The following is a 27,940-nucleotide window of genomic DNA, read 5'->3' as shown; positions in this document are numbered from 1 at the left end:
CCCCCTCCGCCGAGACTTGTAAAGTCCCGGTGGCACCGGAAGTCAGGCGGCGGATTTGGTGTTAGGAGGACGGCGGCGCCGCACAAGTAGCACCAACGGGTTGCTGCTATCCTGGTAATGAGGCCCTATATCTCTATTTATGGATTTCTTGTATTTTTACAACTGCACACATCTCCTTAAAGTGAAGTGCAGGTCGGATACTTTGTATTATTGTAAATCTTTTGCACCTTTTTGCTTACAAATACAAGATGACAGCAGATATTTTCCTACTGTTTTTTGAACTTTTTACTCTTGGCCATTTGTAATTACCACAAATGGCTACTAAGCGATGCTAGAACTCTACGATGACTGTGCCACAAGATTTTTGCCTGTCTTTTGGCCTCCTTCCCGCCCTCTCTGGCCAGAATTGCCTTATATGGAATACCCTTTCCCCTAAAAGATACTGTTTTCGCAAGCTTAAGGGGTGATCTATATTGGTGTGGCTGGAGGTGGGGGTTGGGGACTGTCTGGTTCCAGTCTCCACATCCTGGTACCTGAATGTATGTTGCTGGGCAGATTGCGTGGTCAGTAGCTATTTATGATTGGATAGCCACTGCCAGTTTGAATGATGCAGATCCTTAAAATATTTTGACCTGGGTGAGCTTCCAGTGCAAATATTGGATACAAGGACTCCTCCTGCAGCCATTCCACAGTTCATAATTGAAGCCAAGGCCCCTTTAAAGAAGTGGGCCAGGAGGATAGCTCAGGGGCAACGCGTTTGTCTTGGACAATGCCGAGCAACTCGGTTTTGAATCCCGGTCCTGCGCTTAGAGACTGGTCTCCGGTATAAGCGCTTAATAAAAGATCAATTAAGTGCAGCTGCTGATGACCCGAACACGACCATTGCAGCTGAGCAGCGTCAACTCCAGTGAAGTCCTTCTCCTCTGCCTGATGTTAAGAAGACCTTCTGTCTGTGTTTTGACCCCTGGACTAGTTGGAAACAAGCATTCCCAACCCCTGCTTGGGGATCCGTACCTTCTGAACCTTCGGCATTGTCCTTAACCATCCGGTGGACTGACAAGCTCTCACCTGGGCAACCTTGATGCAGTCGTTGCTGTTCAGAGTATTTCCTTGTAACTTGGAGGATCTTCAACTTGTGTAACAAGATACCTGCTCCTGCATTTTTAGCCTTCTTTCATCAAGGGAAGCTGCCTAGGACGTGCTTCTTTTAGTCCATAGAAATTAACCTGTTGCTGCCTGTTGGTGGTGACTCACATTGCAATCGGTTTTCTTTGCTCCCTGGAGGTGTCCTGAGGTGGCCTGCTCTGCAGAAGTCTTCATCTTTTCTTTGCAAGGGTGTTCAGATGGAAGGTGTTTGCAACCAAGATTCAATCAGTACGATCAACCAAAACAAAAATTCTGCTGATGAAAGTGACCTCTGCACCTGCGACCCCTGAGCCTCCCTCGTCTGGTCCAAGGACAGAAGACTGTGTGCCCAGCAGATTCCAGAATCTCAGCAGTGGTCTCAGGAGAAATCTGAATAAAGGGGGTAGCTTAACATACCTGTTTCTTTTCCCTCCTGTCATCCATAGGGTTACATGGGAGTAAAGTCCTGTCCTTAACTCTTTCCTGATTTGTGAATGGTGGCGATCTAGTCAAGGATCCCTTCCCATCCCTACCCCAATGTAGTGGGATTGAGGGAGTTATTTACCTGTACTTTCCTCAACTTTTTGGAACTCTTGAGTTGCAACCGTCACTTAGTAAAAATGTGTAACTTTGTAACGGATGACAGTAGGCCACTAGGACCCAATCCACCTTAAGGCTGGACCTATTAAGGGCTAGGGAATCTTTCTAGGATTGCTCAGTGTTTCGAGTGAACTGCACCCGAGTACTTACCTCACTTACACTGCTGATTGAATCCCATGCTTTTCTATCGTCTCTCAAGGGTGAATGTGTGCATACATTTCTGAGGTTTGTGGATCTGCTTAGTCACATGCTTCTTTCTAGTGGTTGGTGCGGAATATTACATGATTTATTTTCGATTTTGAAAAGGGATGTGTTGGGTTAGTTTCCATTTCTGTGCCAATTCCCTTTAACCTTAGAGACCCCCAGCTCTTTTGCTGGACATTGGGCTTTTTAATTTTTACTCCGGAGTGCATGGGACTTTTTTCGCACGCACTCATGTGTTTTCATGACTGATTTTCTATGTTCCTTACTGTTTTATGGAGTCTGGTAAACTGCATAGGCATCTGCTTTTGCATTGTGACACAGCACCTTTTGTGTAGTGCCACTGAGAAATCCCTTGGCCTTCCCTTAATGTTTAACTACATTTTCTTAGGTGAACTACAGTTCCCAAGAATAGTAAGATGACCCCTTTCTTACTTACCTTTACCTTATAGGTCCAGCACACACCATCCAGTGTGGAGTGCTGGGAGGTTACCTAGTAATTCCTTTAACTCATTCCTTATGCAACATGTTGTTACACTAACTCGCTTGAATGGCTGGTGGCAATGGTTTCTTTTTTACTACCTAGCGACATGTACCCGCAGCTGATACCTCAGCTGCAGTGCTGCACACAAGGGTGACCATTTTCCCAAAATGGCCCGTCTACTATTTCGCCATTTGTTGTTAGTCTCTTCTAGGCTTTTACACTGTTTGCATCAGGTTTAAGCCCGTTGTATAATTTGCCTTTGGCGGGCTTCAGCCCTGAAGCCCGCCCAGGCTCCAGTGTGTCTGGAAAGGTAGGAAGTGAGGGAGGGTCCCAAAACTTCCGTGTCCTTTCTCTCTAGGTGTGCCTGAGTGAAACCAGTTCTTTTTTGGGCGGCTGGCTGTCCCGAAAGGAGAGCAACCCTGCTGTGTGATTGACAGCCTAGGATTGTGAATTAATGGTAAATTGCATAAAAAGCAAGGTTTTTGGGACTAAGAGCAGAGTTGACCACTGGAGGACGGAATCCAAAGCAGAGGATGAGCAAAGACGCAAGCAGCACCCTCCTGGACCACAAAGTGCCCAGTGAAGCCCTGCAGCTGTGCTGACCTCGTTTTCAAATTGACAGGGAAGACCTGCAAAGGACGACTTCCTCCCTTAGGCTGGTGGGACCAATTAGCCTCGAGACAAATTAATGTTGGCGCAACCCCTTTCTTGCTGCTACTTTCCAAGGCTGCAGAAGCCCAATACCCAGGTTAGGTTGACCACTTCTGAGTGAATTGTCTCCCTAAGTTCGAATCCGGCCAGATCTTCGTAGACATCCAGAGGACCCTACAAAAGCAAGAAATCTGCGTCCAGAGTCCTCCACCACCAGAGTCCAGGACAGAGGGATCAAGGAAATCCTAACCAGAGCTTATCGTTTTTCATTGGCTCTGAGGAAAAGGTGCCAAAACCACAAAGAGCCGCTGAATCGACGGAAATCCATTGCTCGCCAGACGTCCTCCCTTTCGTCACCATGACCAAGGACCAGGAACAAGGGTCTACTGCATTGCATCGTGAAGGAAACCAGCTGGAACACTTATTTCATTTTCAATGTATTGTGGAACTTGGGGTATTATATCGCTATGCCATTTGGGGTGCTTCCTACCTTAGGGAATGCGTTTTTAACCCAACACCAAGTGGACCTCAATTTATCTGCAGTGGCTTTACAGCTTGTGCTTCCTAAAGGTGACTCCTCGTGAGTTACTGTGATTTCTCTTTTGAACACTATTTAAGAACCTCTTTTAAAGAAGAGGATCAGAACTTTTACTTTATCCATTGACTTTGACTGTCCTGCCTCCCTAAATGCCTTCTTGTGAACCTATTGGCTTTGGCAATGTTTGTTTCCTTACAGGTCTTAATGCTGGGATGATTGACTGCCTGCATCCCTATCAGAGAATCTAACTGTTCTGATCTAACCCTACCCTTTCCTTTCTTGAAAACTCAATATTGCAAAGGTGATACTCTATAAATGCTATACTGACCTCAAATGATGTCACCTCTGGGTGCTGGAGCATGTGTAACATATGAATGAATTACTCATCTGCTTTATTGTTCACTTTTTGAATTGAATTCCAACTTGGAATTAATGTTACAGCTAGTTACTGGTTTTTTGAAAAGCTTTAAATATCTGTGTATAATTTACCATATAACTTTACGTATTTAATTGGATACTTGTATTTACTGATTTCATTGTACAGCTCAGATTATTCCTCTTAAGATATGCCTGGCTGCTCAGTTACACTACCAACCTGTGTAGCACAGGCCTATATTAAAAGATTGGTTACCTAATACCAACAGAAGTCTTGTGTAGTCCCACACCAGTTGGACTGCACTCATTCTTACCCAACAGGTCGTCGATGGGGCGTGTTTGTTAGACTATCCGTACTTTGACCTGTAATACTATCCTTACTGTTATGTGTACTGTACCCATGATCCTTCACTTCTCGAGGCCCTCAGATTTTTTTTTTCCACCATAAGGTTGGTCCCACTTTGCAGAGTTTGTCAAACTATAGTACCCTTGCTCGTGATCAAGTGTAACTTACCTTTTACCGTCTACTTGCCCATCCTTGCTGATACCAATCCACGGAGCACAGGCGACCGCAAGATAAATCGAATACGGTGCACAGCTTTGAAGATCTGCGTTGGACGCCTGCAACTCCAAGCCCGGCCTACACAGCACGGAGATTGGGGAAGGCAATTGCACTTTTATAGTTGGAGGAGAATGTCTCCAGGTTTGTGAAAGGGGGGGGGGGTGTGGTTGTCCTCTTTTTTGTTATAGAGGGGCCTGAGTCAGGAGGACATTTGCACTGTAGGGAACCGGGGGGCAGGGGGGTGGATTCAGGCTACCTCTTCCTCTAGACACTTACAGGTGTAATACACAATGCATGTAACAGGTGGTAGTACTCTAGATCTGTATTTTCATTCAGTAGATCACAACCTTTTTGTGGTACAAAACATGCTTTATTTCAAGATAAGAAAAGAATTGGGGTAAAACTCATCTTTTTAGGGATTATTTACATACAAAGGAAAAAACTTAAAACGCCCATGCTTTGCATTATATTGTACAATCATATAATGTTGTCTCATAGCCATAGACAGTGTGAGGGTTAGTACAAGGTGACTGAGAGTGCAGTTCTCGTGGTGATGCACCTATCAAGTCAATGTATTACACCTGTAAGTGTCTAGAGGAAGAGGTAGCCTGAATTCCCCCTGGTTCCCTACAGGAGAATGTCTCCATACATTGCCCCATTATTTTTTATCTCGCTGTCCATCAGCTTTTTCCATGGAAAACACCCCTATTTAAATTCTGTCCCACGTGTAATGTAGTTTCTGTGGAAAAACACACACAAGGTATGTAATTGTCATGGGCGTCATTTTAGGGGGGGACGGGGGTGTTTGTCCCCCCCAACTTTCATGGCACACTATTTTGTCCCCATTCATTTGAATGGGGCACCTTTTCTTCAGAGGTCATGTCCCCCCCCCCCAACATTTTCAGCAAAGTTTCTCCACTGGTAATTGTCTACCTAGAAACTACCGGGAAGATAAATGCCTGTTGTGTAAGTGCTTCAACCCGAAAACACTAAAAGATAAGCGATCGAAACACCGGACAGCCTGCACAGTGCAAGCTGGGGCATCAGCAGAGGTGCAGAGGAATCTGAGCCAGAACAGGACAGCCCCGGCTTCAAATCAGATGCTGAAGAGATTTCAGATCGGAAAATAAAAGATCCCAGAGGGCCAGTCCCCAGCACTGAATGGCAGTCATCATGCGCTGCTACTGAGGCTTCCCCTGGCTACAAGGCTAAACCTACATGGGGCAGTTTTGGCACATTCCACAAGGATGCCAAGTAAATCAAAGTGCGTCGCTCAAAAAAAACATATTTTAGCTACAAGGACATTTGCAACCCAGGCTTCCAACGTTCCTAAATCTTCAGCGTAGCAATTATCCTCAGCACCTATTGGGTTTGTGTAACAAAGGACCTCTGCTCTGAGTGCCTCCCACTCGACACATGTTCAGAAGAGTATGTCCACGCTGAGAGGTCTCCGCAATGTCCACGCCGAGAGGTCCCTGCATCAAAGGATAATACCAATATAAATGAGGCCAAATCGCATATTGTTACACCTCCCCTCATCCACCTAGGAAGGGTGCTGAAGACTTTCACACACAATCTGTATGTGAGTTGTCAAAAGCTGACTTACCCTCTAGGGATGTAACGGTATAACGGTATACCGTTAAAGATACCGTGAACCACTTAATTGAACAATAATAACCGTCACACTGTTTATACCGGTATACCGTTTATACCGTTAGCTGTGCTTTACAATCTGATTTGGAAAGGCTGCAGTAAGCAATTGCTGCGCAGTCTTGGTCTTGCACTGTTGGATGTGCCATCTGCCAAGTAGTTTCAGTTGGAGCAGTTTTTAATGCCATTCCATAAACCACACATGTCTGACCAGACACAAAATCAGTATGTTAGCAATAGGAAGAATAAATACAGTGCCAAGAAGGAAAAAGGGTTTACTTTGGGTTGGTGGCTTTGGGCTTTATATATTTATAATGGATAATGTTTGCTAAACATATGACAATGGGGGATTTCCCTGGTTCCATCATTGAATTTACATATAATAAGTCACACTGCGAAATGTACTCATCTCTGCGGTTATTCCCTGCTGCCATACCAAAGGGTAAAATGGCCGTAATTACTGAACACCTTTGGGCCCGCAAGTAAACTAAAGGCTGTAACGTAAAGAGTGTGCGTGTGTATGCACACAAGCGTATACTACCATCAGCACCCATTGATCTGTGGCATGCAGGTTATAAAGATGGCAACATGTTCATCTTCACTAGTAGCCAATAGGGAGCTAAAAGCCTAAATGACCACTTAAGAAAAGCTATCCAGTTTGCATTACCAGTCGCAGCAGGCCCCCCCTCCTCCTCTCCACACGTGTGTTTGGTGGAAGCAAGAGGTGGCATTTTAGTTGAAAGTATGTTGAAAAGCCCACTTCTGTCCCTGGGTGCCTGGTTTTGTTTGTGATGATAAATCTGACAATATATGACCTTTTAGAAAATATTTGCTAAGATTAGTTAACTTCACCTGCTATACCGCGATAACCATGATGTACCGTCATTTGGCAAGAAGGTTATCGTACCGCCATAAAACTAATACCGTGACACCCCTATTACCCTCTAAGACTCATGAAAATACCTTCTCAGCCTCTACCTACAAGTCGTCCAGAGCTAATTTGCCTTTAAAGAACACTGAGAATCCTTGTCCAGACTTGACATGTAAAATATCAATGGACTTCTATTCCCATAACTACAAGAATACGAGGAAGATGAGCCAAGCAATGCAGAGCAAAGAAGACCCAGAACACAAGCTGCGCTCTAATTGTTGCAAGGGCACACCTGTGTCTGGGAGATTTAAACAGCAGTAGCAGCTGACTGAGGTGTTCTGCTGGAGAGAGAAAGCTGTTTCTCTTCGTACAGACCAAGAGACCCTGGGGCTGCAGAGAGTGCTATGGAGCCAACCGGCTCGAGGAGGAGGAAAAAGAAAGCTCACTGCAAGAGAACACACTGCAGGAACACCAGAAGCCGATGCAGGGTTCCTGGGCGTTCGCAGGTGTTGAGGCAGCGTTTGCCTTACCGAAGGCCAAAACGAAGCAGAAGAACCCAGTGTTGGGAAAGCTTTCTCTTTATTGCACCTTTCTTCCATTTTAATGGACACCCAAACTTTTTGCTTTTATTTTTTGATCCTGACTTTTTACAGTGCAATAAAGCCTTAAGCTTCACCACACTGTCTTCTAACACTCGGAGGATGTTTGGTTACTCTAGGTGTGCTAAATGGACAAGCTGGTGCAGCAGTGACTTGGCATAAGAAGAGGACCCCTGCACCCATTCCTCAGAGATCCTGGAGTAACCTGAAGGAGACAAGACTCCTGTCCAGCTGTGAGACCTGTGAGGAGACCGTAGACCCGACTGAAGGAGGCCGGGGTGGCCAACTTCTGCTGCAGTCCTGGTAGAGCCCGGTATTCGTGTCCTGGTGGAGCCCTGTCCTGGTGGAGCTCGTGATCTTTGGCATTCCTGCAAAGGTGCTGCGACCCTTGGAGTGGAGGGAATATCCATTCCTGATGGCTGCTCAATACCCTGCAAAGAAGAGCCTTCAGAAGTGTCCCGTGAACGTCCTGTGGCTGACCAGCTCTGAGTTTGGGCTACAGTGCTGCCGGCGTTGCCGTTCCGAGTTGCCACCTGGTTTGTTGGTGGTGGGGGGGCATCCTCAACTTGTCCTACAAGACTTACCTCCGCGAAATGTCAGAATCCTAGCGTCAAGGGGACACGAGTTAGGAGGGAAAGTCTGGCCACGACCAGTGAGGCCCTTTGCATCAGCACCATCCGAAACAGCTTACCTTCCTTGCGTCCAGTCCTGAGCGGGGTCTTGCATTGTGTTTTTCTGCATTCTTCATACGAGAGTCCTTGCACCAGCGAAAGACACAGACGGGAGATCAGCTCGAACCTGCAACCCCTGCGAATCAAGGACTGAGGCTGATGGCGGGAAAAGCAACCTTGGACCTTCTTCCATTGACCTGCCAAGTCCTGGGAAGAATCGGAGTACGGGGAAGGAAGTTACTGTGGTTCTTACCTCCCCCTAAGCTCCCTTTAAAAGTGTTCCTAACTTTTACACAACTTTTACTATACTTTGCTTTTACCATAGAATGCGCAAGCATTCCGAAAGTTGGGGACACTTATTAGTTGGAATACTCTGTCCTCTAACCCTTGGAACTGTTCACTCAACCCCAGAGACCCTACCTTCATGTTTTCCTGCATCACAAACTGTCAGAACTTTCTTGCACTTTTGGGCATAAGGCCCCAGACAACTTAGGGAAAGACTTTTGAAGATGGGGTTAACTCTCTGTGGACCTGTAGTACATAACCTAATGATGTGATATGGCATTGATATGGCATTTATAACGCGCCTATAGACAAGTTTCAAGGCGCGACGAGGCAAGGGAGGGGGAACAGAGGGGGAACAGAGGGGGAACAGAGGGAGAACAGAGGGAAGACGGAGACAACGATCTTACTAGGCCAGGTGACATTGAGATCACGCAAGTGCAGGGGAAGGGGGAAACGGGAAAAGTGCAGGGGAAGAGGGATGGGCAGTGCAGTACATGGGATCGACGGTGAAAATGGAATACATAAAAGCAAATGTAAAAAGTACGACCAGCTGGTGGCAAGTGCAAGGGCAAGTGCAGACATCAGGTGTCATGAACTGGTAGGGGGCTGTAGGGATACAGAAAAACAGGCCCCAAGTACTGGGGTTGCCAGGGAGGCAGTGCAGGTGTGCAACTGGTCGGGGGTGAGGGGGGCTGGACCCGAGGTCAGAGGGTGGCCAGGTGAACCAGTGCAGTTTGGTTCAGCCGGGAGTACAGCAGAGGAGGGGAGGAGAGAAAGCAGAAGCAAAGATCAAGCTTTTGAGGTGCTTCCGAAACCGGAGAGGGTTCTCCTCGTTTCAGGGAGGCTGTTCCAGAGGGAGGCCCCAGCCAAAGAAAGTGATCTACCACAAACCTTTTGCTTGGAGAATCGACTGTCCCGGAGGGAGTTGGAGGCGGATGAGCGAAGAGCTTGAGAAGGAAGATATTTAGGAAGGGGGAGTTGAAGGTAATGAGTCCCCAGTCCCCAGAAGGCCTTGTGGACGATGCAGGGGGTTTTGAACTTCATCCTCGCAGCCACTGGGAGCCAATGCAGAGATTTCAGTCCTGGAGAGATATGATCCCTGGCATTGGGGCCAAGGACAAATCTTGCAGTCCTGTTCTGAATGAGTTGCAGAGGGCGGAGAGTAGACGCAGGCAGATTTAGAAAGAGGCTGTTGCAGTAGTTGAGCCTAGAGAGAACCAGAGCTCTGGAGGAAGGAGAGGAAGAATACCTCTGAGGGGGTGCAGCTGGTAGTGTGGCTTCTTAGAGAAGTCAGAGATGTGAGGAGTTAAGGAGAGTGTGGAGTTGAATATGACCCCGAGGTTTTTAGCCTCACTGGTGGGAACAAGTAGAGGGCCAAGGGAGGCCAGCCAAAGAGTGACAGGAAAGAAGGGAGCAGGTGTGCCGATGAGGAGAATCTGTCTAACTGGCATTAAGGCAGAGATCATTTGCGGCACACTACTCCTGGATCGCAGACAGACGGAGATGAGAGAAGAAGTGGCGCAAGGGAGCCTGAAAATGAGGTGTCATCCGCATAGCACGGTTATCTGCACTTTCTTTTATAAGGGTTTAATTTTTTTATGCCATACTTCAGTGACTGTGTATATGTAACCTATTAGTGTTGTGTGATATTTCTACCTGTTAGTCATTTTTTAAAGTGTTGTTTGGCCATAAATAAGTGTATTTGTATACATACTGTCGAAGTGTAATTTGTGATTCCCATTGTGTGTACTCATTGTGGAACCTTTACAAGCTCACCACCTCTTGAGGCTTGGCCTAGACCCTCTTCACTGCTACCTTGAACTGGTTTGGCTACAGCACCCCAGAGTTGTCACTGTCACAATAGAGGTTGGCCTTCTATAGATCTGTCCACCAGGCCAGAGTATAGAAAATCAGTCCGAACACCCAGCAGGAACCGTGAGGGGCAGAAGAGCCTAGGAACAAAGGTGTCGAGCCAGAAGAGAATGCTGAACGACCACCACAGTCTTACTACGGTAGAAATAAAGTATGCCAGCAAGAGCGGGTGAGTCCACGAAAGGGAAGCACGGACACCAAGGTGTATTGGCAGCCATGCCAAATGCGAATCACTGTTAACTAAGTACATGAAAGTGAAAGAGCAAAAGCCAGTATTCATTAAGAGAAAACGGAACAAGAATAAGACTCCAGTTTGGGAGTGTATGCAATACACATATAAGGAAAGTTCTGGCAGGATAGTAACTAGGCAGTCAAAGTATCAGATAAACCAACCAAAAGAGAATATCAAGTTTGGAAGTATGTGCAGAGCCCACATGAGAAAAGCCCTGGAAGGAGAGAGTACTCCAGCAAATTAAAGCTGCAAGTGTGTGCATTTAAGAAAGCCCTGGTAGGAGAGTATACCAGGCAGTTGCAAGTATATTCATTTACGAAAGCCCTGGCAGCAGAGTATATATACTAAGCAATTTCAAGTGTGTTCATATAAGAAAGTCCTGGCAGGGAAGGACAAACAGAACAGTGTATAAGAAATACATCCCCTAAAGGGGTTCTGAGACGAATATCTTGGAACTAGCAAAAAGACTGTGCTGAACAAGAAAGGAAGAGTGAAAACCTGACAAAGTACACAAGGTATTCTACCAAGATACAAGCTCCCAGCCAAGTTGTTTTGTGTATCAGTTGTACTGTTGATTAAGAGGGGGAGTGGAATCCTGGCAGGAGAGAACACCAGGTATCCTAATAAGATAGAGATCCAAGTTGTTTTGTATACCAGTTGTGTTGTTGATCAATAGAAACTCTATCCATCTGGGACTTTTGTATTGGTTTACGCATTTATTCTATTTTAACATTTATAAATCACCCAAGGCCAAAGACCTTACCCTTTTCACCTTCAAGTTTATTTCATTAGGATGTGAGGTGACAGAATAGTACTTTGGACACAGGACGGTTTAATTTGGACATTTTCACATTCCCTTAGTTTTGTTTGAGGTAGGGAACCCCCTCTTAGTTCGGGGACAGAAAGGCATTTTCCAAACACCCTTTTTCCTTTGTCAATAAAGGGTTATAGGCAAAAGCAGAAGTCTGTGTCAGTGTCTCTTTCCTGGTTCCTCACAGGGTCTAGGAGGAAACTTCAGGACTAGGACAGAAGTTAAGTTAATGCCAATTCAAATGTGTATGCTTGTGATATGAGTGAGTGTATAATGAGTGCACGTGTGAGTGAGCGAGTGCATGCTACATGTGAATAATTGTGTAAATGTGCGTTTGTGCTGGGCTGGGAAGCAGAGTTTGGTGGGGCAGAAGGGATGGTTGTGCAACCATGACATTTTTAAAATGCCTTTGTTTCACAACCCCCTCTCCACACCGGCGAAAATCAGCTCCCTTTCTGAGGCGCTGGGGGAACTAGGGGACTGGAATGTTTTTTGTATTGGGCATCCATGATGGATGTCTAGTGAAAAATGCCATGCCTACCCCTTGGGTCCTCCAGGACATAATCACATTGATTGAGTGCGAGTTTGAGGCGCTGTGGGGGGCCCATGTGGCAGGTATGTAATGTTTTTACTGCCCATCTGATAGGAGCCCTGTCAAAAATACCATGCCTGACCACTGGTCTCCCCCAGCACCTCACATATGCACATAATCACATTTATTGGGTGTGTGCGCTACGTGCTGGGGGCCGTCATGACATTGTTTAATGGGCATCCATGATAGCATGGCAAGTAAAAAATACCATGCATGGGCTCTCAAATACCTTGGACGCACACAATTGAGGATGGGTGTGTGCGAGGTGCTGGGTGACCCAGAGGGTAGGCATGGCAATATTTACTGTGCATCTATGCCCAGTAATAAAATGACATGCTGTCAACTGGGACCTGTAAGGGGTTGGCAGTAAGACTCGGACACAGTGGCATGTTAGTTATTGGCTATAGACTTTTATCAAAACAATAAGCGGTTTTGGGGGAAATCCTATATATCCCTAATACTAAGAATCGTTTCCCAGCCTCAAAACGAAGGAAACTGTGTCAGGATATCTAACAAAAGGGCGTCCTCTGTCCAAACCATAAGCTAACCCTTGCTCTCTAAACTCAATATAATGTGTATATGATGTTTTTACATAAGCTATCCACTCGCAGCTTTTCTTCAGAATTCCAAAACGTAAAGGGTTTTAACGTGTAGACAGAACAGGAATTACATAGTTCCTTTGGAAGGAAGGCATGGTATCAACAGTAAGACAGACACAAGTCACCACAGCTCAAGGGTGTTTAACTTTGACAAGGGTGTGATAACCACCTACCTAAACTTAAATCAACAGATGGTAGCAAGCTACTGTTAGGGAGAATTTTCATGTATGTGCTAATTCCCTTCAACCTTGGAGACCCCAGCTCTTTTGCTGGACTTTTAATTTTAACCCTGCAGTGAGTGAGGCATTTTTTCTCACTCTCTCTTTTTACCTGATTTTGGATTTTGTGTTTTCAATGTTTTGGAATCTGACAAACTCCATAGGCATCTGCTTTTTGTATGGCGACACACAGCACCTTCAGTGCAGTGTTACTGAGAAATCCTTTAGATTTTTCTTAAAGGTTTAACTACCTTTTCCTGGGTGAAATTAACTTGACTTTTCTTTTCTCTTTGTGGGTCCAGCACACACCATTTTATGTGCAGTGCTGGGGGAAGAGGGTTACCTAGTAGCCCCTTAGCCTACATGCTCATGTCACATTTTTATGTCGCCCTCAATACTTTAAATGGCTGGCGGCAGTGGTTTACTTTTTCCTACCATTGCGCTTTTCTACCGCATGCTGAACCCTCAGCTGCAGTAAAGCACCCATGGCTGACCTTTTTTGTCAAAATGGCCAGTCTTCTTTTTTGGCCATTTTCTGTTTGTGAGGTCTTTCTTGGGTTTTAATCTGTGCGTTGAGACATATATGAGCCCTTAGTTTGTCTTGTCTCTGGCTCCAGTGTGTCTGGAAGGACAGGATGTGAGGGAGGGTCCCGATATTTGTCTCTAGGAATGCCTGAGTGCAACTAGTCCTAATTGGCCGGCTGGCTGTCCGGGATTGAATTATTCAACTAATTGCCTTTTTAAAGAATGCTTATTTAAAACTGATGTTAAATAACTATTTGTAACTGAAACCTTGATTGTAAGCGTTACTTGTATTTACGAATTTCAATTGTACAGCTCTACAGCTCACAATTACCCCTCGTGAGATAGGCCTGGCTGCTTAGTCATACTACCAACTTGTGTGGTACAGACCTATTCCAAAAGGTGGGTTACCTAAACCAAGAAGATAAGTGTGTAGTCTCACACAGTGTGACTGCACCAATTCTTACGTAACACTGTGGTTGTGTATTTGTACTGCTGTGTGATTGTTATTCTTGAGCATGTGAATCCATGCCAGACTCCATGCTGAAGAAGGTTTAAGTTACTTACCTGGAACTGTTGTTCTCCAGCATGGGACTGCCAGACCCATGCTGGAGATCAATAGTTAAGTAACTTAAACCATATGACTCCCCTGCCCAGGAATCACTACTATGGACCATGGGGACACCCAGGTGGGAATATTGTAAATGATCGCCCTTCCTAGCCCCAAGGAAGATACTTGCATTGACGGTTTGGGCGAAATGGCTCCAGGGACCAATACAACGGCTCTTCTCCATGGGTGCTGTATTCAGGGTTCGGTACTCGGTGTTGTGCCTCCTCATCCGAACTGAAGATCCAGTGCATTGCTGAATACACAACACCTTTCTAGACTCATGCAGCAACCCACAGCCAAGCGGAAAATCCTGGCAGTAGAACGGCCCAGTCCCAAATAGTCCCAAAGTGGAAGGCTCAACTCTGCAGATGTTCATTGACTGGAGTCACCAAGAAATTCGGACTGGACTTCTAGCAGTAAAATCACAAACCGGGATACGGCCAAGCCACTTCACTTTACAGGCATTGCCAAATGAGGCCTTTAAAACGAGCAATTGGCAGACAAACTCCTTCAGCATGTCGTCCGACCTGCCACCTCTCGTTCCATACATAAGTTCCAATACAGCCGCATGAGTGTGTTTTGGGCAGGGCAGAGCCTAACTATGCCTCTGAAAGTGGCCTGGCTAAAGGCCAGCCATTCTATCACATGCAGTGACTGAGGGCAGAGGGTCAGATGACCAACTTTTTCTGGTTGGTTACTGCGACAATCACTTGAATGAAAGTCTCTCACTAGAAGTGAGAGGGCTAGCCCATGGTGAGAATGGCCATTTTGAGGCCACCTCATAGTCCCATAGACACTGGGGAGCACTAGAAAGCAAAATGTCCGGGAACATGATTTAAAAACCTATTACTACCCCAATGACTACCAAAAAGTTGCATTGGCTACCAATGCAGTAAAATGGCTCCTTGTTGAAGCCAACATTAAAGGACAGCCACCACCAACCTATTCCCTAAAACCAAATTAATAATAATTTAGCATTTATATAGCGCTACAAACCCTCAGATATCTGAGCGCTGCTTACCGACCTTGGAAGGATGAAAGGCTGAGTTTGGCCATGCTGGGATTCGAACCTGCGTCCTCAGGCTCTGCCCAGGTGTCAAAGCGAGGCTCTACTCACTGTGCTACCGGACCGGTTTATTACACTGACACATCACTCTAGGGTAGAAATGCATGGGGTGCCCGAGTGGTACCCCTGGGAGTTGATACCTTGGGGGCGACCTAATACCATATACTTTATATAAGGTATAAAGGGATGAAATGGCAAGGGGAGTTCAGGAGAAGTCCCTTTTGGGCACCAAAAGGAGATCAAGGAATAAAAAAAAGGGGAAGAGGAAAATCAAAAAGTTGAGACGCCCAAAGAATCCCCAAAATTGGATTTCTGGTTGAACACATGTGCAAGCGGATGTGGCCAAAGTGTTGTCATGTACATTTGTGTTTGCTTTAGTCTGAAGTCTTGTGACATATGAAAATAGTCTGTTGAAAAATGTTACCCCCTTCCAGCGTGGCATATTTATTTTATTGTTGCTTTGTATGGTACCCAAATGACAAAGTAATGGTTTCACAGTGCTCAGGCAAGTCTGCAACCTCCCAGAGGGGTAAGTTGGTTTTAGATTTTGAAACAAGTGAAAGACAATCATGCATTCCTGTATGAACAACATTTTCTACATACAGTAACTGCAATCTTGAAATGAAATGTCCTGGATGGAAAATAATGGGAGCCGCTCAGTCTATTCCCACTTTTTCTTACGCACATATTTTCCCTGTTTTGCTTTTGTAGTGATAAACAGTTCCCTGCATTTGGATTTGGAGCACAGGTACCTCCGAACTGGCAGGTAATTGATATTTTCTAAGTTGTTACATTTTGCAGGTTTACTTTTTTCAGGACACTAAAATGTTGATTCTTTTTAGGTATCTCATGAATTTGCTTTAAACTTCAATCCGAGCAATCCCTATTGTCCTGGTAAGCATTTAAGCATTTAAAACCGATTTGTCTGGTATGGAATCAAGTGGTTGCTGTGGGGGTTTGTGCTACAATTGCATCCGAAGCAGTACATGTTTAACAAGAGCACTTTTTCCCTTCCTTTCAAGCAGCTACCCTGTTAACGATCATAGGATTTAAGAGCATGACAGTATAGATCTTTACTGAGGGATAATGAGATATTAACTGTTAAGATGGATTTCTAAAATCAACCCTGGGGGGGAAGAGGCCACACTAGTTATGGCCAACAGGGAGCTCCGAGAGGTGAGCCAAAACCCAATCGAGGTATATGGAAGAGCAGTCCAGGCTTGGTCTCAGGAATGAGTGAGAGTTGTCTATGGCCTGTTGGGTTAGACTTTCATAATTATGATCAATCTTCCTGACCTGTGTCAACCCCAGGAGCTTTTGCCTGGACTGGGTCATTATTTTACCATGGTCCTAGGTTATTGGGCATCTTTTTCCCCCCTCTCACCTAGTCTTTTACTCTTTTTATGGGGGACCGTTTTATGTCTCTCCATAGTGGTTGATTGGTTATAGTTTCCTATAACTTTTGACTGACAGTAATGTACTATGGTAGCGCACAGCATTTTAAATGCAGTGGCTTCCTTTTAATTCTCTTATTAGTTCTTGGGTGAACTACTCTTCCCAAGAAGTAAAGCGGGATTCATATCCCATTTACATTGATTTAAGTGAACCAGCACACCCCATCTTATGTGGAGTGCTGGGGGATACAGTGTATCCCCTTTCGAGGGGATTGGGTCCTCCGACGTATTCCATATCTATGACAGTAATCACCACAGCTGTGCTGCTTTGTAAAATCTTCGGCGTCTGTGTCCTGCGTCGATGACGTCGCCCTCGAGGACCTCCTCCGACGGCCGACATCACTGGATGTTATAAGTAGGACGTAGGATGCACGACGCCCGTAGCCTAAGTTTTGTCTTTTCCCCGAACGTGTTCGCTTCGGGAATCTCGGCGCGCCTCGACTCTTTGGAGTTTCTGTTGTTTCTCGGTTCTTCAAACCTGTTTGGTGTTTGTGAAGTACTTTCTTCGAGAAGATGTCTACCTTGTCTTCCACACCACGTCCGGGCTTTAAGAAGTGCGGGAACTGTGGGTCCAAGATGTCGGTTACAGACTCGCACGACGCCTGCCTCTGGAGCCTCGGGGAGGCCCATGACACGGATGACTGTGTCGACTGCCAGTCGCTCACATCTAATGCCTTGCGGGAGCGCAAGAAGAAGTTATCGGTCAGTAAGGTGTCCAAGCCCCGGAAGTCGAGGTCTCCTGGGCTTTCGACGGACGACTCGAGGGGCGACTCTCCACGTTGTCGTCGGAAGTCCAGTGGGTCTCGGTCCCGGAGTCGGTCTTGCCACTCCTCTGCCTCTTCGAAGCACTCCCGGAAGCGCCGTCATCGGTCGCCTTCCCCGTCCTCATCCGAGGACTCCGCCCGTCGGCGGGTCGCTTACCCCACCAAGCATGCAACACCGGAGGAATGGGCTTCCTTTGGGAAGAAAATGTTGGCGATTCTCGAATCGCAGGGCACTGGTCCGTCCGCGCCTCCGAGTGGGGTCAGTCGTGATCAGCCGAGAGACACCTCGCACGCCTTCGGGCTCGGGTGGTCGTCACGATTCGCGGGAGAGGTCCCGCTCGGACAAGGTTAATCGTTCTTGTCATGCCCGTTCGAGGTCCCGGTCCTCGACGCGCTCGAGACCGTGTGAACCTGTGTTGTCTGAGGTCGTCGACAGACTCTTTCGATGGCTTGCCTTCAAAGAAGTCATCGACGCCATCGGCGTCCCGGCCGTCGAGGGACACGCTCGGGACTCTGGCCTCGAGGACTGTGTTGGCGCCATCAATGCTGTCAATGCCACGCTCGGCATCGAAGCCGATTCACTCTACGCCTTTCGAGGCTGTGTCGGCGGGGGTACCCCGTGGCTCGGTGGAACCCCCTAGAAAGGCTCTGGCCAAGGTCAAGCATGGCTTTGGTTCACGTTCTGTGCCTTCTTACCGCCATCTGGAGTTTATTTCAGAGGAGGATGAGGGCTCTGATGATGGCATGGTGCCTGACACGGTGCCAGACGAGATTCTCGGGCCATAGCCAATTTCAGGACCTGAGGCAGTCCCTACATGATGCTAGTGGGTTGGACACCTCTCTGGAGGTGGAGTTTTGTAGGCCTGAGCCTGGCACTCATGCCGACTCCTCGTACCGGTGCCTTATGTCAAGGGTCACCCAGTACTTGGGATGGTCTGCTCCCCCGGGGGAGTTTGTTCAGGATGACCTTACAGATATCCTCGACATTGGTCCACCAACTGACCCGGTACTGCCGTTTCATATGACTCTACAGAGGAGGGTGGCGGCGGCTTGGACTGCTTTGGAGAGTCTCCCGGCAGCGGGCAAGTCTTTGGCGTGAAAATACCGCCCAGCCAGTAGCGACCCCTGCTACTTGTCCAAGCACCCTACTCCGGAGAGTTTGGTGGTGCAGGCGGCTACGGCCCGGGCAAAGCAGGCGTTGTACCCTACCATCCCTCCTGATAGGGACGACGAGCGTTTTGACGGCTGGGCGAAGAAAGTATTTTCTGCAGGGGGTATGGCGCTTCAGGCGACCAACTCCATATGTGCCTTGTCACGTTTCACGCACTCTGGAACTGTTTCCTTGGCGGCTGAACATATTCCTGAAGGGGACGAACGGAATGGTTTCCTTGCCATGGTTCAGGATGGCAAGGATGCCATGTGTGAGGCCGTTCAGTCGGGTTTGGACATGGCAGATTGCGTCAGCCGGTCCATGGCGGCGAGCACCGTGATCCGCAACCACGCAAACCTGCGTAAGTCGGGGTTTGCTCCTGATGTGCAGGCCCGGCTCCTCAACATGCCCTTTGACGGGGGACATCTTTTTGGCAGCAAGGCTGACAAGAGCCTTGCAAAGTTGCAGACCTCAAAAGCTGCAGCGAAGTCGTTGGGCGCTGCAGTTAGACAACCTCTGCCTTTTTGTCCTAGGGGACAGCAATGGAGGGGAGGTTCCTTTCGTTATTACTCATCATTTGGTAAAGCGAGAGGAGCTGCCAGTCAAAGGGGCCACCGTAGGAGTGCCAGAGGTGGAAAACAAGGTACTCGAGATGCCAAGGCCGCTCGGGCTGTTGCCTCTTTGCCATCAGGCAACGTCGCAGCCGCTTCAGCTCAGTCATGAGGCCATGTCCCACGGGTCGCCGGTTGGGGGAAGGCTGGCGCAGCATATTGCAGAGTGGTGCGCCATTACTTCAGATGTGTGGGTTCTGGAGATCATAACCCACGGCTACTGTGTTCCTTTCCATTAGAGGCCTCAAGACAATCCACCGGGGAATCTCTCTTTGAAGAGTCCGGATCCGATCCTTGCGCAGGAAATTCAATCCCTGCTGGAGAAAGGTGCCATAGAACTGGTGCCTGTAGCGGAGAGGAACAAGGGATGGTATTCCCCTTACTTTTTGATTTCCAAGAAAGACTGGGGATTGAGACCCATCATGGACTTACGCGGTTTGAACAAACTCCTCAGGAAGGGCAAGTTCAAGATGGTTACTCTCTCAAGTCCTCCAGGCCCTTCAACTTCAGGACTGGTTGGTGTCTCTTGACCTCAAGGACGCTTATTTTCATGTGCCGATCCATCCAAAGCACAAGAAGTACCTGAGGTTCGCGGTTGGCGACTTGCATTTTCAGTTTCGGGTCCTGCCGTTCGGATTGACCTCCGCCACGAGGGTCTTCACCAAGCTCATGGTAGTGGTGGCAGCGCACCTCAGGAAAGGGGGAATTCACGTCTACCCCTACCTGGATGATTGGTTGATCAGGGCGCGCTCTCCCGAGCAAGTCCTGGATCATCTGTCGGTCAGCTGCCACTCCCTCCACAAGCTGGCGTTCTCCCTCAACTTAAAGAAGTCCCATTTGACACCTACTCTGAGGCTCCAGTACATAGGAGCAGTGCTCGACACGTCCCTGGGGCAGTGTTTTCCTCCCCAGGTGAGGGCTCATCACATTCAGCAGATGGTGCACAAGTTTCAACTTGCCCAGAGTCTCCCAGCGTTCAAGTTCTTGAGACTGCTCAGCCTCATGGCATCCTGCATTCTTCTGGTGCCAGAAGCCAGGTTGCGGATGAGATCTTTGCAATGGGCACTCAAGCTCCAGTGGTCTCAGCCCTCCTGCAGGATGTCGGACCCTGTTCAGGTGCCGTCCTCGGTCGCCCAGGACCTTCTGTGGTGGGCCGACGAAGGCAATCTGATGAAGGGGGCTCCATTTTGTCTGCCCTGGCCGGGGGTGACTATCGTGACAGACGCATCCCTCACGGGATGGGGAGCTCATGCCAACGAGTTGACGGTCAGTGGTCGTTGGTCTCCGTCGGAGTCCAGACTCCTATCAATCTGTTGGAGCTGAGGGCCGTCAGACTAGCCCTGAAGGCTTTTCTGCCGACTGTGCGAGGAAAGAATGTCCTGATCCTGACGGACAGCACGGTGGCCATGCACTAGCTCAACAAAAAGTGTGGGGGGGGGGGGGCAGGGTCACTTCCTCTGTGCAGGGAGGCGATGCAGCTCTGGTTCTGGGCAATCCAGCAGGATTTTTCGATCTCGGCAGTTCAAGTGGCAGGAGACGAAAACGAGATGGCGGGCGCTCTGAGCAGGCAGAGCACGATCTCTCACGAGTGGGAGTTGGCTCAAGAGATTCTCCTGGAGATCTTCACCCTTTGGGGGAACCCCTCAAGTGGATCTTTTCGCCTCCAGTGTCAACCGGAAGTGCGAGGGATTCTGCTCTCGGGAATTTCCTCCAAACGGAGCCTTAGGAGACGTGTTTGTGGTGGAGTGATCATTCCCACTGCTGTACGCATTTCCTCCAGTTCCTGTCATCCCGCAAGTACTGCAGAGGTTACGGAGGTTCGGTTCCCGGATGATCCTCATTGCTCTGGCGTGGGCCCGGAGGACGTGGTACCCGGACCTTCTCGACTTGTCCATCTGCCCTCCACGTAGTCTTCCCTACCGAGACGATCTGCTCTCACGGGAGGGGGAGGGGGGTCAGGTTCTCTATCGAGAGGTCAGATCCCTCAACCTTCACGCTTGGTTTCTGAAAGGTTGAGGTATAAGGATTGGGACCTCCCTGAAGACGTGATGGAGGTGTTGCTCTCGGCCAGACGGCCCGCAACTAAGTCCCTGTACCGTTGCCGTAAGTTCTGCGACTGGTGCAGGGTTAAGAATGTGGATCCCTATGCATGTGACATTCCCATGGTTCTGTCTTTTTTGCTTTCTTTGGCCCACAGGGGCCCTTCAAGTGGGTACCATTAAAGGTTACCTGGCGGTGCTGTCCATATTTAAGCGCTCGTCTGAAGAGTGTTCCTATTTTAAAATTCTTTTAATTTCTCAGTTTCTGAAAGGGCTCACTGATGTGTTCCCTCCGTCACCTTTCCAGGTGCCCAGTTGGGATTTGAACCTTGTTTTCAAGTTTCTGATGGGTGCTCCGTTTGAGCCTTTGCATTCATGCCCTTTGAGACTGTTAACTCTTAAAACTGTATTTTTAGTTGCGGTCAATTCCACTCAGAGTGAGTTACAGGCACTTTCAGTTAAGCCACCCTTCACTGTGTTTCATAAGGACAGGGTTGTCCTTAGAGTTCGTCTTTCTTTTCTTCCGAAGGTGGTGTTGGAATTTCTTTTAGGCCATAAGGTTGTTCTTCCGGCATTTTATCCTCCTCCACATCCTGGTAAGGAAGAGGAGAGGCTCCATAGGCTTGATTCTAGGAGAGCGTTAAGCTTTTATATTTCACGCATGTCCCGGGTCAGAGTGGACGATCAGCTCTTCATTGGTTACTCTGGAAAGCGTTTGGGACAAGCTGTGACGAAACAGACTTTGTCTCGCTGGATTATTTTGGCTATCTCCGAGTGTTACCGCTTGGCGGGTGAGGACCCACCGGTCGGCTTGCGGGCCCATTCTACCAGGGGTATGGGGCCTCTACTGCCCTGCAGAGGGGTGTTCCTACATCTGTGATGCAGCCACCTGGGCTTCGGTACATACTTTTGTACGTCACTACTCCCTCGATTCCATCCGGGGGCAGGATCTGGCCTTTGGCAAGGCGGTCCTTTACTCCGCAATTTGATTGGGCATTCTAAATTTCTGTTTTCTAAATTCTTTTTCCCACCTCCTTGCATTGGTACTGCTTTTGGAGTCTGTCATAGATATGGAATACGTCGGAGGACCCAATCCCCTCGAAGAACAAGTTACTGTCTTACCTGGTAACGTTCTTTCGATGGGATGGTCCGACGACGTATTCCATATCGCTCCCTCCCTACCTTCCCCGCTACAGAATTTCTTATGCGATTGCAGCTTACGTTTCCGCAAGGCTTTGTGTGTCATACTGGCAGACTGGTGCCACACGTTCTGGGAAAAAACTACAACTGAGGCTACGGGCGTCGTGCGTCCTACTTATAACATCCAGTGACTTCGGCTGTCGGGGGAGGTCCTCAAGGGCGGCGTATCGACGTCATCGGCGCAGGACGCAGACGCCGAAGATTTTCCGAAGCAGCACAGCTGTGGTGATTACTGTCCTAGATATGGAATACGTCGTCGGACCATCCCATCGAAAGAACATTACCAGGAAGAGAGTAACTTGTTCTTACTTAACTGGTAACATTTTTGTTACAATCGCAAGTTTACTTGACCTTAGTGACTTTTTAGTCTTATTAGTCAGAGGCTGTTCAATTAGAGTCGGTAATGTGCAAAAGGACCACCATTTTGCCTAAATGGTGGGCTCCTTCATTTTACACCATTTCTCGTTTGCTTGTTATTTCTGGTGTCTTCCCCTGCCATTCTAGGTGGGAGCGACCTTGGTTGAAGTTTTGTCTTTGGCAGAAATCTTTGGTATTGCTTGCCAAGGCTCCAGAGTGTTTGAGAAGGCAGGAAGTGAGGGAGGAGTCCAAAACTCTGCAGCCCTTTTCTATTTCACCCTTTGTCTTTTGCCTTTGTCTTGCAATAGGGGGGGGGGGTGGCTGTCCTGATTGGACAGCCATACAGAACCTTACTGTAAACTCTAGGGAGAGATTGCAGAAGCTGTGCTGTAGTTCCTGATAAATACTCCGAACCTGGAAGCTGCTGACAAGGCGACCACTGGAGCTGAATCAGAAGGGGAAGATTAAGAAAATACATCTGTAGCGGTTTCCAGCCTGCTGTGTAACTGGAGCCTGATGAGACCCTTCCAACTGGCCAGGGGTTCTAAAACGACAACTCCTACCCAGACGCTGGTGAAATTTACTAGTCTCAAGACCTGCATTTTGAGCCACCCCATGACGTGCTGTTACCTTGCTGGGCTGCCAACCACCACTACCCTTGGACCTTGAGCCTGAGTGTGGTGCATGATGTTTCGAAGTCCGAATCTGCCAGAAACTTTGGTGGACACCTGCTGAATCTCCAGAGAACAGATTTGAATCCCTGTCACTTCACCAAAGTGCAGGACTGAGAGTGAAGAGAATCCGACCAGCGATATTCGTTCTTCATCTGGCTGTTTTAAAAAGGTGTCGAAACCACATAGCTATGAGAATCTGTGAAGGCATTTTATATGGAAGCCTCCTCTGACGACTGCTGCTGCAAGTTCTCATCCAGTGTCCCGATCTTTCGTCTCCAGACAAAGAATCCAGGGACCGGGTCCTGTGCTGCTACATCCTGAAGGCATCCACTCTGAAGCTCTTTTCTCCTAAGGTACTGTGTGGGCTTGGTTATACTTACCTTAAGTCTAGTGTTCATCCCGTGAGGCTGAGTGGGTGATACTTGTGGTTGGGATTTTGCCCATACCACTTGCCCAGGCCTAATGCTGGAACGCATATAGGCAGCCTTCTGTGATGTCCATGAACATTTAAACTCTGAAAGTGAATTCTTGTTTAAGAAGATCCCCTATGGAACTTTGACTTTCCTGCAACTGAACCCTATCTCGTCATGCCTACAGCTGGCACCTAGAGCACTAGGGTCCCTCTTCTGCCTCTGAGAGAACTCATACAATAGACTAGGGAACAACTGGATAAGAAAAGGATTCTGCCTTGAAAGTACAACAAGTGTAGAGATACTTACTTGCTAAAGAAGTTAGCATGGTAACTGTATATCTGTGAAAGAAGTTACTAAGTTGTCATTAAGTTTATGCTTACCTCTGAGCTGCATTCTGCCCCTCTAAAAAGTGTATAAATTGCGTTAAATGGTGATCCCAACCCCCCCCCCCTCTTGATTGTGTCGTTCTTAAAGTGTAACATTGGGTTTTGCTTTCCCTGATTTGCTTAGTGCTTTCTAAAATAGTTATTGGGTGTTTATACTTATCTTTGAGTAGCTTAAAGCCCATCCAGAAAGTAGGAGTTGTTTTACTAGCTATGAACTGAGTTCCAAAAAGTAATGTTACAAGATGTATACTTACAGGGTTGGGTTATTATGTGGTTTCATTACTGAGTGTCACTGCATGACTGACGGGGTTAACTACCCTTAAAATACTGATTGTATTCTAAAAGTATATCCAGCGTGGTCTTATTCCACAAGAATAGTAAATTATTATCCTGAATGTATAACCTGAGGTTTTTTCACTTTGACCTACATCTTGCTTCTCTAAATAAGGTTATAATTTGGTTTCCACACCATAGGTATTGAGTTGGTTTTTATGATTGTGTTTATATGAATTGTCTTGGTCTACTTGTATTTAAATAAACCCTTTAATTTTACAATTCATAGTATTTCAGTGTTTCTTTGGACCATATGTATGCTACAATTTCTTTGTACCAAGCTACAACCCTCTGTTGGGTATGATTTTCATAGCAATGATCAATCTTCCTGACCTGTGTCAACCTCAGAACCTTTTGGTTTTAATAGTGGATTATATTTCCTTATACCTCTGTGGGTGGGAAGCGTTTCCCACACTCAAAGAATCTTGCACTTGTTTTTTCTTTTTTTTTAATATTGTCTTTTAAAAGTTATCTTGGTTGAAAACTTTTTGGCAATAAGTGCCTATTGTTGCTGGGTTGCCGTAGGTGCTCCCCTTTTAAGTTTCTCTGTCTAACCGTGTGAGAACTACAGTTCCCATGGGTAGAAAGGATCTTCGGATCCCTTTTACATTTTACTAGTTGAGACCAGCACCGACCACCTTTTGTGGAGTGCTGGGGAGACACTGAGTATCCCCTTTCTCATTTAAAAATGTAACATTTATGTTACAAGGACAAACTTACCTTTAATTGTTTTTTGTGTAATTTTAGTGTACCTTGTCCTTTCCTGTTACTTTGCAAGACATCCAGGGTGGGAAATTCCTTTGTGTGATTTTTATCTTCGGCAGGAGACCTGTGAACTCCCTGTTAGGACTTTTTTTCTGAAGTCCAACTAAGAATTTAGCAAAACCATTCAACTGAGGCAGTACAAGAATCCACTCTTAGTATAAGGCTGTACCACCAGAGTTCAGGGTAGGAATGAAAGAGGGCTGTAGATTCGGTGTTAGGCAAGATTGTATGCAGTACCCTGCGGCAGCCTTGTCCTTTTGGCAATAATTAACCCAACCTTTGGTATAAGCATTTACTACACAAGTTGGTAGAGTGAATGAGCAGCCAGGTTTATCAAGCGGGTCAATGTGAGCTGTAGGGTTGTAACATAGAGATTCACAGTGACAAGTATCCAAATAAACACTTACACTTAAGGTTTCTTGATTAAATAATTATTTATTTAACAGTCAATTTTGAATAAGCCTTCTTTAGAAGGGAGCAAATATATGTAACACAAAAATATACTTCAAAATAAACACTCAGTTTCTGTAGATCAGTAGATACCCATTTGGGATGGCACACAAGACACTTCCTGCACCCTGGGGTGACTTAAATAACTAGGACACCCTGGACATTGATATGCCACTGGTACATTTATAGCAGTATTGTGTTTTGGGAATAAAACAATGGTTAACAAATATTCTTAACCAGGTAAGTACTTTTTGACCCCCCCCCTCCCACAATGCAATGTAAATTAACCCTTTCCCAGCTCCACAAGTTATAGAATGTGTGGCTTTTGTTGAGGGATAGTTAAAGCACAAAGTCAGTGGATAGAAGAGTCTTTCTGGGAGGTCAATGTTAATTGACCAAAAGTCTAGGTGAGCAGAAGCATTTTTTGCAGCTAAGTAAAAAGTCTTGCACAATGTTTTAGAAGCCTTTGTAGAAAATGAAATCGCTGTAGGGCCACAAACTGGGAGGCTTGTGGAGAGCAAAGCTGCAAGAAACTCTGCAACAGTAACCAAGAAAAGTCACAACTGAGAACTAGCAAGGCTGCACAACAAGAGGTAAGACCCCTTACTCCTACGTCCCGTCCCCTTTCCTCCATACTGTATGGGAGTCCCTTCTAAGGGACGGGAGATGGAACCTTTTTCACCAGAAAAAAACCTTCTTCCCCTTTAAATTTAGAGGCATGCGGTGGTGCGACCCAGGGAGCATGCGCTGCCCTGACTCTGCCCTCTGTCGCAACACCCCAGTCCCCTTTTCCGCGTCGACGGGAACGGGCCGAATTCACCAGCGCTGCTGGGTTTGGCTTCGGCCATGCAATTCCACGCGCAGATACTTCTTCTTTGTCTTTTTTGTCTCATCTATCATTCAGGTACTCGGTCCTCAGGCGTCACGCTCCTCCGCGGCGCATGTCGACTTCTACACGGTTCATCAGGTGTCCATCCTGCAACGGGCTCTTCCCAACTTCAGACCCCCACGCCCTCTGCCTACGTTGCCTTGGCTCAGTCCACGGTTGGCAATCATGTTTGGGGTGTGGCTCGCTGTCCTCGAAGGCACTGAAGAGCAGACTCGCCAGGTGGACGGAGCTCTTCCAGAGGTCTCCTCCAGAGGATCTCAAGAACTTCATGAAGCATCAAACCAGAGCCAAGGTAGGGCCAATATTTTCCCGCGCATCCCGCAAGGTACACTCCTTCCCAGGGACTCACCAGCACGGGAGGGACCGGCCAGGTCCTTCTACCGGCACGTGCCCCGAGGCTGCTACAGCTACCGGCCTTCAGGTCGAGGGGTCCTCTGATCCTCCCAGGCGCAGTGTCGAGGGACCGGAAGGTTCTTGTACCTGGTCTACACTAAGGGGCTATGCCCTTTTACCAGCACAATGGCCGAGGGGCTACGCCCTAATACCGGCAATACGTCTGAGGAGGCACCTACATGCAGCTCTACCGACTCCCGGGTCGAGGGTCTTGCACCTACTGGGCTGAGGCCCGGGGAGCAGGGTAGGCCTTGTGATCCACACGCAAGAGTCTTGGATGAGGCTGGGCCCAGCCAGCTGAGCAAAACGTTGCAGGCACGTGGCAGGCAGCTTGACAAAATGACAGCCATGCCAGAAAGGGGCACATGTCCAACGCCATTCCACAAATTCTGCAAAGAACGAGTGTCAAGGTGGGACTGGCCTCAACCAGGTAGGTGGCCTACAGTCTACCCTTCATTTGCGCAGGGCAACTTTACTTTGCGTCCATATGGACAGGGTACGCAGCAGCTCCAGCAACCCCTGCTACCCCATCAGTACCCCCTGCCACATCTTTGGCCAGTGAGGAGGTGCTCTTCGAGAAGTTTCTCGACCTCATGAGGTCTCCTCAGATGGGGGTTATAATCAAAGACGCAGTCAGGGAAGTCCTCCCCGCCATGCTAATGACACCACAGATTCCTCCATCTGGCCCCCAGGTCCTGGTGCAGCCGCCGCCTCCGGCTCCACAGCCAACTCTGCAACCTCCGGCTGCGGTCCCTGTACCCCAGCCTCAGGCGCCATCTACTACTCCTCCACAAGATCCTCCAGATCTGCAGGATCCGCACGAGGAGGAGGATCCGGACATGCCATCCTCAGCCAGTCAAGTCGAGGGCTGGTGAGCTACCCTGGATGATCTCTCGGGCCACGGCACCTGGACTCAACAGGAGCAGGA

The 27,940-nt window shown here is 47.7% G+C and overlaps 1 protein-coding gene across 6 annotated transcripts in view; it reads left to right on the top strand.

Annotated features, from left to right (window-relative positions):
- Positions 1-27,940, top strand: part of CPNE1 (copine 1) — a 677,094-nt gene that overhangs the window by 510,544 nt on the left and 138,610 nt on the right. For all 6 annotated transcript variants that reach the window (XM_069652236.1, XM_069652233.1, XM_069652235.1 and 3 more), the window contains exons 12-13: positions 15,846-15,900; positions 15,977-16,028. In XM_069652236.1, the coding sequence (XP_069508337.1) occupies positions 15,846-15,900; positions 15,977-16,028 (107 nt within the window). The remainder of the gene's footprint in view (positions 1-15,845; positions 15,901-15,976; positions 16,029-27,940) is intronic.

This window comes from Ambystoma mexicanum, chromosome 3p, assembly GCF_040938575.1.
Source record: "Ambystoma mexicanum isolate Mex_15411 chromosome 3p, UKY_AmexF1_1, whole genome shotgun sequence".
In the NCBI taxonomy this organism is placed as follows: domain Eukaryota; kingdom Metazoa; phylum Chordata; class Amphibia; order Caudata; family Ambystomatidae; genus Ambystoma; species Ambystoma mexicanum.
The sequence above is the reverse complement of the archived record's forward strand: the minus strand, read 5'-3'. Positions and strand labels throughout refer to the sequence as shown.